The sequence below is a fragment of the Biomphalaria glabrata genome, chromosome 17, assembly GCF_947242115.1.
Source record: "Biomphalaria glabrata chromosome 17, xgBioGlab47.1, whole genome shotgun sequence".
Lineage (NCBI taxonomy): Eukaryota > Metazoa > Mollusca > Gastropoda > Planorbidae > Biomphalaria > Biomphalaria glabrata.
Window position 1 is genome coordinate 21,146,678 of NC_074727.1, and position 14,167 is coordinate 21,160,844.

Below are 14,167 nucleotides of genomic sequence, written 5' to 3' on the forward strand. Positions count from 1 at the left end.
TTGATACTTATTAGTAGTCACCTTAAGTCATATTATTCATTTGGATAACATTCACAGAAACAAATTTGCAATATAGACATTGTCACACATTTGTTTAGTCAAACCTGTCAATAATTATCAACAAAGTTAGGCAAGACTTTAAAAGAAATTATAAATAATTTTTTTATAGAATTAAAATTAACATCGCTATTACAATTTGGCATTATTCAAATCCGGCAGTGAAGAAAAAAAAACAGGAGCATTATAATCTCAGTATCCATCTGACTAGCAATTACAAAAATTTAGCAAATCCAAGTTGATTTTTTGTAATTAAAAAAAAAAAGACTTGTCACAATTGATAAAAATAAATATATTGTTTAGATTTAATTTTATTAATTTCTGATACAAGAATGAAATTGAAATAAATGAACAGCATTACAGAATTTAATTAAATGTTTGTTTCTATCCTTTTACTTTTAGACATGAATACAAAAAATCTTAAACTGCATTAAAATATTCAAATAGTGACTAGTACACTAATTTTTTATTGTTGAGTTCAACTAACAATGGATGAACCATGAATCAGAAAGTTTTGCAAAATGTTAATAATTTGAAGTCCATTTTAATATGCTAAGGTTATTATGTCTATTCACAAAGTAAGATTTTGGATATTGAATGCAGCTGTATTTTTCACTAAATAAGACATATAGCACCAGACCATAAGGATTTGAAAAAAAAAATGTATTCTGAATCAAAAATCATTTGCTCTATAAGTGCAGCTCTTTTCCCCAGCAACTTTGGAGGTAACATAAAACAACATTTTCTGGTGCTAAAAATGTGTTGATATTAAGAAAGGATTGACAAGTCATGAACTAGAAACAAACAAAATATCACCCATCATAACTTAACTAGGATTTTCAAGTCAAGAACTCTATCTTTCCAAAGAATGTGTGCAAATATTTCTTTTTACATATATGTATCTGCTGCCGTTTTGCCACTGGCTTTCACAATTATTATGTTGGATTATTTTATTTAAAACTAGTGAAGTAAGTGAAATTATGCTTTTTTTAACTACTGTGTTCAGGAGCCATATTTTGTTTGATTTTTTTTTTTAGGAAAATAACTGGAATACTTCCATTGTTCTATGCAAGATAATTATCAAGAAAAGTTACATCTGGCAAAAAGCTAACATTAACACTGTCCCTTCAAAGCGACTAACTAGAAGAGTTCCTACATTCTAGGCAGCTAATAAAATGACAGTGAAACATTTGTGTTCATTAAAGGATGTATACATACAATATTTCTCACAACAAAGTGTAGTTGTTTTGTATGACAGGGGAAGACAATGAAGTAATGGCCAAATAAAACACAACATGTCTGGTGAAAACAGACACAGAGTACTTCCTCTGTCAAAACTTTTTTTTCTCTTTGGTTTATACCCAGACAGAAAAACATGTTTGAAAAACAAAAACCCACCAAAAAGAAGAAGACCTGAGTATTTATAGAATCAAAGCACAATTCACTTTGTTCACCACTGTCATCCAGACATTTTCTAGTCAATGGCATTAAATTGAAAGAATGCCCATCATTTTGATAAGAGATGAGTCTTTGTTGTATATTTTGATTAGAAATTATGAAAGACAAGTACCAAATACAAATTCAGTTTGACAGTTTGGCAAGTGTAGAATTTCATTTGAATCAGTAAAACATTTTTAATACTCTTTAACCCATGACTGCATCATGAGCACAAGGAATTCATTAAAAAGAAAAGTAATAAATCTTAAACTGAAATTTTGTATTAAAAAATAGAGACAAAAGAAATAAGAAATATAAGTGCAAGCATGACTATATATACACATTACAATGTTGATTTAGAGGTGCACTCTGTTGGCTTAATAATGTACCTGCATTTGGCAGACAGTCCTATACATGAGAAAAAAAAACAGACTTCAGAAATTCCCTAACCATAACATGCCACATCAAACTTTCTGGCCAAACAACTTGCTAACCTAGTGCCGGCATCAGACTTCATTCATATGTATTAAAAACAAAGACTTTTGGTGGTCATTAATCAATCATCAATAGAAATAAATAAAAAAGCACAATACGTGTACAATACTAATAGTAAAAATAAAATGACATCGTGGACATTCAGCAGCCAGTGTTAATTATGAGGAACCACATAGTAGAGATGTGAGCATTATAAGTTGAAGTGCAACCACCTGGAAGATTATTACAGCAGGTATCAGTGGAGTAAGAGATTGGGGGGGGGGGGGGGGGGGGGGGGGAGGGGGGGGGGAGAGGTGGGGGAGGGAATGAGACAACATTTACAACACATAAAGAAATCAATAGCCAAACAAAAGTTGATGGAAGCACATTTCATGTTTAGATCACAGTTACATGATAACGTCCACTCCAATCACAGCACTTAAATAGATGATAGATTAAAACAATTCTAGTTTACCAATAAAAGTAGCAGCAATCCCTTCACAGACATTCAATAAATACAAGCAGAGCCATGAATGGAGCCAATGCAGTTAATGCTTAAGTTTACCCAATAAAAATGACCAAACAAAATAAAAAAGGGAACTGTTATGACTCTGTATACAAACAAGAACAAAATCTGTTTGATAAAGAACTCTATAAGAAAAACAGAAGTAAATTATGAACAAAAAATGAAAACAATCAACCAAGACTTGCTTTCAAAATGAAATTGATTAATAAATAACAAAGTATTTATTATAAAAAAGAATATAGACTACTCATGTGCATAGCCAGATTTCTATCAATTTTTACTTCAGAGAATGTTCTTCAATTCATTTAGAACAAAAGTGTTAATCCCCCATTTCAATCAATAATGACAGTGTACTAAATTTGGATCATTTGTACAACAAGTAAAGAAAATAAATCTTAAAAAATCTTTATCACATATACATGTCTACCAAATTTCTCCAATCCAAATAATTTGTCAGATTGTAAGGGCCCACCCTGACTAGATGAATGCATCTAAATGTATATAAATGAATCAAGGCAAGGTTGTTTTAAAAGAAAATCAAAATCAATATAATATTCTTCTAAAGGTTCACAGTGTTTCCATCAACAACATCAAATGAGAAAAGATTTTAAAGCATAAGAAAAGAATGATTAGGTTTCATGTCTTGTTTTTATATTTAAAAAAAAAACTATAACAAAAATATTGTAACACAAAATAAAAATGACAATATTATTATTCTGAGTTTAAACAAGTGTAAAAAAAAAAGACTGTGAACAAAAGAAGAAAAAAAAAACACCCTGAAAAAAAACAACAAATTGGAATGACTAAAAGATTGATAAAAGAAATTGTTTTAAAAAAATGTAAAAAAAAATGTGTGAAATAGTTGACTGAAGATGACTAAAATAGCTGTGAGAGAATCAAAAAGAAAACATAATAGTAAATAAATCTCTCACAAGCATAAAACTCAAGGTAACTTCAATGAGATCAGCCAGACAGTATAAGACTAGCAAAGTTATGTGAGCAATCAGGGCAGGATGACATCTGTTGGGAAGAGCCTGCAGATATTGCTGGAGACCAATTTCCATGAAGAAAGATTGCCTGCCAATGTGACAAACATGGCACGATCTTAGAATGTCCTTGTGCACAAGTGAATCAAATCGAATTCATCTAATGCATGCAATCATAAGATTAAGTGATGTTGATACATAATTCCAGATGTTTGGGCTGATAGAAGTCAGCAAAACAATAACAATAAAATTCTCTTTAAGATGATAAAAATGTAACAGAAATTAAAAGGGCAAAAATGCTGGCAACAAAACATTCATTACTGAAATCAAAATTATCTCACAAGATAAATCTATTTGTAATGTGGAAATAAAAGTTTTACATTCAAATCAATCCATACAACAATTTAATTTCACTGTTTGGTATTTCTTTTAAATCGTGAGCCAAGAATATAAAATATGAATACAAATTTAAAGTTAGGGTTCAAAGAGGTCTCAAAGTCCTATCAGTTCTAATAATTTATAACACAACTAGTCCCTTTTCATTAGCAATGTATTTACACTGCCCTGATTGACAATAGAAAATATGTTAGTGAAATCAAATGTGTACCAAATATTTATTGGGTAAATAAAAGATGATGGTCTCTGTGTTGGCCATGAAACACCTAGCCACAGAACTGCATTAACATTACATCTTTGGCGCATGGTCCTTTACAATTCACAGAGAACTACTACATATCAGCATTTTGATACATTGTACTTGTCAGAAAAGAGAAATGTAACAAGGTTTGACCAGATAATTTTAAATACATAAATGGTATAATAAAAGAGCCTGCATACAACTTGTAGTAATAAATAATCAAACCAAAAATATTTTGGTTGGTCAATAAGAATTTTAAACCCCAAAAACATTTAATAAAATTTTCAGTTAATTTCAGAAAATTATTTACCAGTCTGATGATTTGGAAGAAGACGATGTTCTGGCATCAAAATGTTCATCATCATCATCAGAAGATGACAATGACAAAAGTGATGTCAAAAATTTTTTCAGCCTTGACCTAGGCTTCTTTTTGTTTTGAAGCATTGATGTTCCTGAGTGAGAGCCATCATCTTCCTCCTCATCTTCACTTGTACTTTCAGCTTTGTCCTCTTTTTTTGTAGTCCTGGAATCTGTTCTTTGTTTGTGGTCAGATTTGTTTTCTGCCTTTTTTGCAGCTATAGGTACATCTGAAGCAGACCTGGAGAACGAAGCTTCTCCAACATCTAGCGCAAAGCTTGAAGGTGCTAGATTTAGGTGAGATAAATCTCGCTCAGATACTTCCTCAGAGCTTGTGTCAAAATAATTTTCATCAAACTCAAAATCATTATCAGTCCTAATGATCTGGCCATAGCTTCGGGGTAACTGCTCTATACCTGCCACTGAGTCAGTCTCAGCATTAGGAGTCGTTAGAACTACCATAGGTGAAGTGAGGCTGTCTTCAGACATTCTATGGCTACCAGTAAGATTAGTCCCTGATGTATTTAGATTGTCATAAGGGCTTAAGAGTCTTCCTCCTTGGGTAGATGCTATTGAGCTATTGAGTTCACCAAATCCTTCTTGTAAATGTTCACCATCAATAGTTGTTCTGCGAATTTCAGCATTTTGAGACGTTTCACAACTGTTATAAGAAGTGTTTTGTATGGTAGATGAGAGGTGTGGAGAGCCTGAATTGTTAAAAAGAGACTCTGGCATATGTTCAAAACCAGTTTTTAGACTTTCTATTTCATTGATAGGGATGTGAGCTGAGTCTCTGGTAATGACAGGTGACACTGGACCATTTTCTAATTCAATGTCACTAATGTTATCATACCTTGTTCTTGGGCCAGATTCGATGGGGCACGCAGGATGATTATTCTGTGGAAGACGTTCTCTAACTAAACTGTCATGAGTGTTCTCAATAAAACTCCCATTGTCATAATGTGAGACAGGCTGGTCAATGCGAGACTGAAGATTGTCATATAGTGTTGGATGTATTTCAGTTAGTTCAAATGTCAGACATTGATCTGATTCTGTGTGTTTCTGTGGAACTTCTGCAAGCAGCACAACTGGTCTCGTATGTTGGGTCACAGATGTGTCACTACTTTTCTCACATGTAGGCTTTTTAACCTGCGTTGTTGAGCTGTTGGATGAAGCAGTGGTGCTCTGATCTGCTTCACTCTGATGACTAGAGCTCTGCTGAATATTGTTTATGCTTGAATGCACCACTCTTCTACCACTGATGCTACTGTCTGGAGTTTGATGAGCCTTAACATTTGATTGTTTAGTTAAACTAGTCCTGTCATTGGCTGAATTTGAACCAGTGCCCTCATCATCCTCTGATGAGCTGGAATCAGAAAAGATAACTGATCTTAGGAACTTTGTCATCAGCCATCGTTTATTCTTTACTCCAGTGGAACTGCGGCTGGCTTGACTAGCATGTGAGTCAGAGTTACTAGAGTCAGTGGAACTGGAGTCAGACACAAACAAACTTTTCCAACTCTTTTTCTTATTTCTCTTTTTTTTAACACTGCTGGTGTTTGAAAGTTTAGCCGCATCCAATGGAACACTGTGAGCTCTGTCTGAGTGGTTAGTAACGTTTGAGACTAGATGTTCCAGTTGTAACGCACTAGCAGTCTCCTCTGAGACACATGGAGAAGAAGAGTAAATATGAGCTGCCACCAGGTCACAAGCGTTCAAAGAGGTATGAGCACTAAGATGATCTGTATCAAAATGCAGTTTTGTATTAGTTGTCCTGTTGGACGTCTCTGGAACTCCACCAACTGCACCTAATTGAGAATCTGAAAGAGTCTCATCACTATTAATGACAGTGCTGGTTGTATTTAGTACAGTGCTGCCTCTCTGGTGATTCAAAGACTGTAAAATGTCAGATACATCATTTATGTGTGGTGTCCCAGGGGTATTAGTGTAAGCTGGAGCAACTGTCAGACTTATATCACTTGATGTTATAGTAACACAATCACCAGATGTTGCACTAGTTACAGGTAAATGAGAAGCCAGAGACTGGGACGTTGCTTCACCACCAAGTTCTCTACAAGTTAATGTTGAAGGTTTGACCTCTTCATCACTGTCATCTTTTGTCTGTAACAAAAAAAAAAGGTAATAATAATAATAATTATCTTTACTATTCTTCAGTACTAGAAAATAAAGTATTGGCAGATCTTTAACTGATGCTTCAGACCTATGTAAGGAGCAGAATACTTGTTCTTTTTGTATAGAAACCTTAGAGCAAATAAGGCAGACATGAATTCACAGAGGCTGCTCTAGATATGTGAAACAAAAAAAAAGTGAAGATGGATGAGATGTTAAAGCATCAACATTTTATTTGGCTGCATCTCTCTTTAATTATTATATCAAAGATTTAGTACAAATCCAAATGCATTATTTACATCTATGTCATTAAAACAAGGGGAGGGAAGTATTATGGATGTTTGCTGAGAAGCTGTCTAAAGCATAAAAGGTCTGAAATCAAAGCAAACGAGGTGTGAAACGTTTAAATATTTCGTTTAGTAGCATTTTGTCAGATTATGTACCAATCATTTTAAGTATTCTATGTTATGTAAAACAAAAAGTGTCTGCATAAGTCTCAAACAAGTTGAGTCTAGGAATATTGACATAAGCTAAGATCATCAAGAAAACACTTCGAGAAAATAATTATTCTTACAGCAATCTATTGTATTGATTAGTAAACCAGACAGAGAAATAAATAATTCATTTATTCTATATTTAAATTAAATATCAATCAAACAATTGTACATTGTTTCCCCTATGGTTACATTAGCACAATATAAGTAAACTGAGGGCAAGATAACTGCTATTCTTTAGCAGTAGATGAAATTTAAAAAAAAATATAAAAAGATATAGAAAAAAAAAGCTGTTATAATCCAACAGTTTCTAAAATTAAGGGGTATAATGGCTGAGATTTTTTAGGCATTCCTTTAAGCCCCTAGCCCAGCTTAACTGATAAAAATAACAACTTGTTTTATTTATGTTTCAGATGTTCCTTCATAATTGAAGATTATTACTCCTAAATTAAGCCTTATGCAGAATGAGAATGAGGGGGGGTGGTAGAGGGCAGTTTTGAACCATGAACCATCAAGATGACAGTCCAAAACGCATAAAAAATGACCAGGCATTCAACTTTCACAATAGGTGAAATGACTAATCATTGTGCTGGCCATGAAAATAGGTCAACAATTTTACCTCCTCTATATAGCTTTTGGTCTATCGGATTTAACTTTATTCTACAAATACATTTCTACCAATGCAACAAAATATGGCTTTTGTAGTACCAAGTACAGATACAATTTAGAGTAGTGTTATTTAACTTAGGGTAATATACTGAACCTGACAAGAAAAAAAAAAGTAAAGTTCCCCTTTGAGACCTTATGGCCTATGGTTAGCAAGGGTATCATGTGGCCAGCACAACCACCTTTACTTTTCTTCAACAAATGTTAAGACTGAGATACTAAATAGCTAAAACAACAACTTTTTTTTTTCAGAAATTGAAATGTTTGATAAGATTTATAAATTAATGTAAAAGTTAATTATATTAGGCTCTCTAAATTCAGAAGTTGTTAGAATTTTTTTTTCATTAATTTCTTCAGCATTTTTAAAAAATTGACTAAAGAAACAAGTTAATTTTTTTTTTTTTTTACCAAATTTCAGTTTCCAGTTTATTTGAAATAATTTCCAGGTCTTCTAAAGTTAATTTTATAGCAGCTAAAGTAAGAAGCAAAAGAAATATTGGTGTGCTGATACTATTATACCACAAGCAGATAAATGATTGAACAAATACAAGGAAGCATATGTAACATTATAAAGGTATAGGCATCAAGCAATGATTAGATTACAAATAATAAAAGTGCAAAACAAAGATTCACTGTAAAATAAAACAAAAAACAAATATGAAAACAAATTGCAGAATTAAAAAGGTCTGACCTTGAGAAAATGAAACAGCTCCACCAGCTTAGAGAGCTTGAAATCTGTCGGGATGCCCTCTATGCCCCTAACATAATCAAAGCTTAACTCTTCCCTACATTCTGGGCAGACAATGACACGGGAATAGTTGTAATAAGATCTGAAAGTTTGCCAGGGCATTTCAAGAAAAAAAAAACACATTTTGGTTTGGTTTTTACTAGATTTATACTAACATTAAAGTTTATCTTAAGTTGTTAGTTCAGAGACACAAAGCCTGTGTTGACTTTAGACATGTTAATAAACTTGCACCAATTTATTTCCTGTGAGATGAGTAAGAACAAACAAAGAATGAAATGACTGACAGTACTTTTTGTAAACTTCAGATGTTCAACCTTCAAAAAGAGGGATACCACAGATACCTACTGCAATTGTCACAAGACATTGCAAGTAGACAGAACCCACCAACTTGTACATCTAAATATTTTGTCTCAATTTTTTTTTCACAAGTTAAAAAAAAACAACAAAAAAAACAAGCAGAAGAAAAAAAAGGTGTAAAATATTGCAAGACATAAAATGTCACAAGACATTGCAAGTGGATAAACAAGAACCTGACGCCATCTTGTACCCCTAAATACACAGTATACATTTTTTCACAAGTTCACCAGAAATATTTTCAATACCAGTATTTAAAAAAGAAACAAAAAAACATGCTTTGTTACTATTTAACGTCAGATAATTGAATGGTGGTGGTAGCTTTCTTCTTTTCAATAAAAGTCTCATGTTTGAATTAGAGAGAGAGCAGGGTTTTTTTTTTTTAAGGATTTGAGGAATTCCCCGAACCACCAAGCTTTAATACATCTGATATTTGATAGTGATTGAATGTTGTCCTGGGCACATGTCAACAACATTGAGAGTTAAAGAACAAAAAACAAGTGACTTCAGATTCTGAGTTCAGGAAAGTCAAGGTCTTAAAAAGAACTTTTTAACTTTAGATAATCTCTTCAACATATATTCTATTACAGCTAATAATATAATAAGTGCATATCTGCTTTTAAATTTAAAAAAAAATCTTTATTCTAGTCCACAGAAGTTAGTGAGTGATTTGTGTTTTTGTATAGATCATAGACATAATGCTAGGTATGTATTTGTTTACAATACATATACTTAGAAGAATTTTTATAATGAAATTCCTGCAAAATTATTTCAATTAATTCTATCCTGAAGCAGGCATGTTAAATAATGAAAATCTATTTATAAATTAATTATTGACAAAAAAATCATTATAATTTTGCTTTACTAAAATGGTATATTAAGCTATAAGATCTTAGGTACAGTTAAAAAAAAAAGCAGTCATATAATACTGCAGACATACTAATATATAACAATAAGATACTAAAAAAATAAATTCTAAATCCTTTTCAAATTATTCTATTAGTTGCTAAAGAACAAAAGTCAAGGACTATCCAATACTTGCTTGATAAAACAATGACTGAAATACAATTAATCAAAAAATGGTTACATGCTTAACTTAGAAAAACACTTTTTTTTTAACTCAGAAATTATTATGTTTTGTTTGTTGTTTGTTTTAAATATTAACATTTTCTATCTAGATTGCAATATAAACTGCAACAAATGCAGTAAAATTTGTTTAAACATTTTTATTTTGACATGAAATACTCATGAAATATTTATCTACACTAAATGTTTAAAATAAAAATTTAAACTATATAATTTTTTTATATTTTTTTTTACATGTGTTCTTATCGGGTAAAGTTATTTAAACTTTAACTAGTGATGGCTACTCACAAGTAATAAGATAGAGAACACATTTTTGTTTTTCAAATAATAATTCATCTAGACAGTATAGATGTACAAAATACATTAAACAATTACAATGTGAGACTAAAGCATGCATAACTTAAAAAGAAGAATGGCATATTTAATAAAACAAATAAGATTGAAGACTGAAAGTGTAATTTTGAATTTCAACATACCGACTCTGCTCCACTTTTTTCTCCAACATAGCCTCAATACAATGATGGCAGTAAGAGTGCCCACAGGGCAGCCTTCGAGGATTTGAGAATAGTTCAAGGCATATTGGACAGGTCAGCTCCTCTTTCATTTTCCGCAAAGGCATTTTGTTTTGATTTTAATTTTAGGTGCCTGGAATTATATTTAAAATAAAAATTTTATGTTTACTGTTGACTGCTAAAAGTAAATTCTTACAAACTGAAACAGTTAACAGTCTAATGTCTTAAGATTTAATCAAAATTGGATTGTCAGTCCCTAAACTCTCTTTTCCCTTGAAGTATTCTAGAATAAACCATATATATATTGATAATTTAACTTCAATTAGAAATGTTTTTCTACATTATTTTAATTTTAACTTTCCTAAAAATGAATATGTTTTTCAAGCCTGGCCACTTTATCAACAGACTTAGCTGAGACAATCACCTCAAAAAAAAAAATAATAATAATAATAATAAAGCACTTTAGAATGAAATGGAATTATGTCATTACCCCCAACAGGCAATATTTTCACCTTTAAAACTTCTTCAGAATAAAAGTAAAAAAAAATAAAATTATGGATGATGGCAAGAAATTTACATATTTCACTTTGAGCTGCAACCACAGCAGTAGAAAATAGTCGAAAGAGAGGAAAAGAGTAAACCAGTCAACAGAATACTAATGTAGTCGCTAAAAGTTAGCAGATCGTCACTTGCAACAATGGCATGTGTTATTCAGTTCGTCTCCCCCCCCCCCCCCATGTTATATCAGGCAGCAAACTTAGTTCTCTAAATTGTTGTTTTCTTTAATCCTCTGTACATTGTTTCAGTGAATGCTAAATTATTGCACATCTTTTTAATTATTGCCCTTCTATAAATAGTGAATCTGCCCTGTCTGTATTGCAATTTTCGGAGAGCCAAGTTGATTTGATTTATGATTTAGACACTCTTTAAGAAATGAAGATTACTATTGTAGTATATATTACTATAGTATGTCCTAGAATAAGTATAGTATGCCCTATGTCCTTGCAGTGACATGAAAAGAAAAATACTTAAGGGAAAGTGATCCATAATATGCAGCATCAACCAATCAATGTAAAGTTCTTGATGTTCTCATCTCATATTAAAAATTTGTTTTGATTAATTATAATGTAATTAGTATTCAACATGTTGGCTAAAGTGCTGGAAGTAAAAACAGTAAAATAAAAAGTTGCCAATTATCTGATTAAATGAAGACTAAGTATTCATGATTGCTGATCTAGGTCTCGACTCTCTCTATATATATATAGAATTTTAGAATTATACATCTATACATCTATTTAATATTTATTACTGAGAACAGTAGACTATATATATATATATATAAGATATAAGACTATTATAATAAGTATTTTTGAGCATTAGTAATAAAAATAGTACCAAATAGTAATCATACTATATTTAACTATATAGATCTACTCTAGTAGTAGTACTGTAAGTGTAGTAGTAAGTGTAGTAAGCTAGTATATACTATAATAATATAGCTACAGAGGCATAACAGACGTAACAGAGGCGCCCCACTGATAAGACCAGCTTAAGTATCAATTTTCCTTAGCTGACATACAACTTAGAAGAGAGCACGTGGTTGCATGCGGCCTCAGAATGAGACAGCTGGAGGTCACTCACAAAGGCCAAGGGTTACACATTTGAGACCAAAAGAAAATTCTCTGCCGAGGACAAACACAGATGGCAAAAAGAAAATCTAAATCGACCTCCTGCGGACAATGGTTATGCTTGCCCTGGATTCTGGATGTGGCAAAATATGTAGGTCACAGCTGGGGTTGCGCAGCCATGGGAAATAATGCATTCCATACTAATCTTTGGACTGGAGGACAAGCCTTATTTATTATTTATAGATATAGACTAGTATCTATAGCTACATTTAACTTTCATTTAAGTTAATTGACTTAACACATGATTTTTGATGATTATTTGATTTAGTGAGTTAGTCTGACTCTTGAATCTTGATTTACCTTCTCACTTCTCTTCTGATACTGATAGTCAGGACAGTCAGGATACTGATTCGACTCTTAGACTTAGATCTAGTTTTATACTATTAGAGTATTAGTAGTAAGTAGGTCTAGTCGACTCTAGTAGATCTAGAATGCGGAAATAACCTAAATAGATATAGATCTAGATCTCGATTTAATTAATTTTTTGAAGGCGGATCTAGATAGATCTAGACTCTAACTATTGTTTAGTTCTAGATCTAATCTAGATCTAGATATATAGTAATAGTCACTCTAGAATCTATCTATAGAACAGAAGTGTGTTAAAAAATAAAAGATGAAAGTAAACAACAAATTTCAACTTCCGATCAAGTTATAAAAAAAAAAAAAAAGAAACGAATCAATTTCAATCATTGTAAATGTAAACCATTGTAAACAAACCCATGACTTGCAGTCTAAAATCTTAATTTAGCTAGTCTAGCTCTTATCTTGTAAGTTACAGACATTAGTTCAAAATAGAAAATATATCTTGGTCTAGAGTATCTGTTTTTGGTTTTAAACGTTTCGGATGATCCCAAATCTCCAGCTGGATGCCGGACAGGGTTCGAACCCGGGGCCACTGAGACGATGGCCAGATTTCATACCACACGACCAACCATCTAATCTAGATAAGATGTTCAGGATTTTTTTTTTTTTTTTTTTTTTTGTCGCAGTGTTATGTATGGAAAATCGAATTTTTCTACAGTAGTGGACCCTATATAGATCTATCTTGATTCTGGAATATTTGCGATCTATCGTCACTATCGAAATGATATTGCCAATCTCAGTTTCAGTTGAGTAGGCTATATAGTCCTGCTGGGTACGAACGAAGTTAAACTGCCATTAATATATTTATAACGTCCTGGGTACGACGTTAAACTGCCCTTATTGAAAGTATTGTCCAGTTAAACTGCCGTTATTGAACGTATCGCCCTGATTACGAAGTCTGGAGACTGTGCAATTCTGGCCAGTAGTTCAGGTTTCATTTCTTCGTATGAAAATAAGAGCTACGAGGTACGGGTATTTAAAACTTATGACACGTTCCAGCTTTTCGCCTTCAATACTGGTGTCTATTTTAAAGCCCTGTTTAGCCAATTAGCATAGAACCCTAATATAACAAGACCCAGCCCTGACTAGAATCACTGGCGAATCCGGGGGGGGGGGGGGAGGAGGGGGCAGTAGAGGCGATCTCCATCCCCACTCGGCCGACCCCCCCCCCCCAGCGAATTTTAGTATAGAATTCATACAGTTTTATACGAATTTATTACTTATGTTAATACATATTATTTATATTTCAACCTATTTTTAGATTATTTCGCTCCCTCCCATTTCTAGTATGTTGGCCGATTTTGTAGGGTCGGGAGAGGGCGATGGCTTTTGAATTATAGTTCTGTAACAAAACAAAGTTACAAACATGCCTATTGAACAAAATGTAGGCCTATCACTTACAAATGAGCTTTTTAAATAAATAATATTTTTGGAATATTTTTTATTTTCGGCTACGAACCTTAAGAACCTTAATCTAAATATGTGGGGTATCTTCAAATCGTTTTATTTGCAATGTAGTAAGGACCTATAAATTCATATTAGAATATTTTTTAAGTAAAACATCATTGAAAAGGTTATTTTTAATAGGATGAATAATGAGCTGTCGATGTCAGGAGAATGCGTTTCTGCAGTGAAGAATGCAAGAAAACGCT

At 32.4% G+C, this 14,167-nt stretch overlaps 1 protein-coding gene across 1 annotated transcript; it reads right to left on the minus strand.

Annotated features, from left to right (window-relative positions):
* Positions 1–2,269: 2,269 nt before the first annotated feature.
* LOC106056290 (uncharacterized) lies at positions 2,270–12,793 on the minus strand. Its single transcript, XM_013212966.2, has 4 exons — positions 12,453–12,793; positions 10,429–10,597; positions 8,456–8,594; positions 2,270–6,595 (listed from the first exon to the last, which is right to left on the minus strand). Exons 2-4 carry the CDS (start codon positions 10,569–10,571, stop codon positions 4,424–4,426), a joined length of 2,454 nt encoding a protein of 817 aa, XP_013068420.2. The 5' UTR covers positions 10,572–10,597; positions 12,453–12,793; the 3' UTR covers positions 2,270–4,423.
* Positions 12,794–14,167: the final 1,374 nt, after the last annotated feature.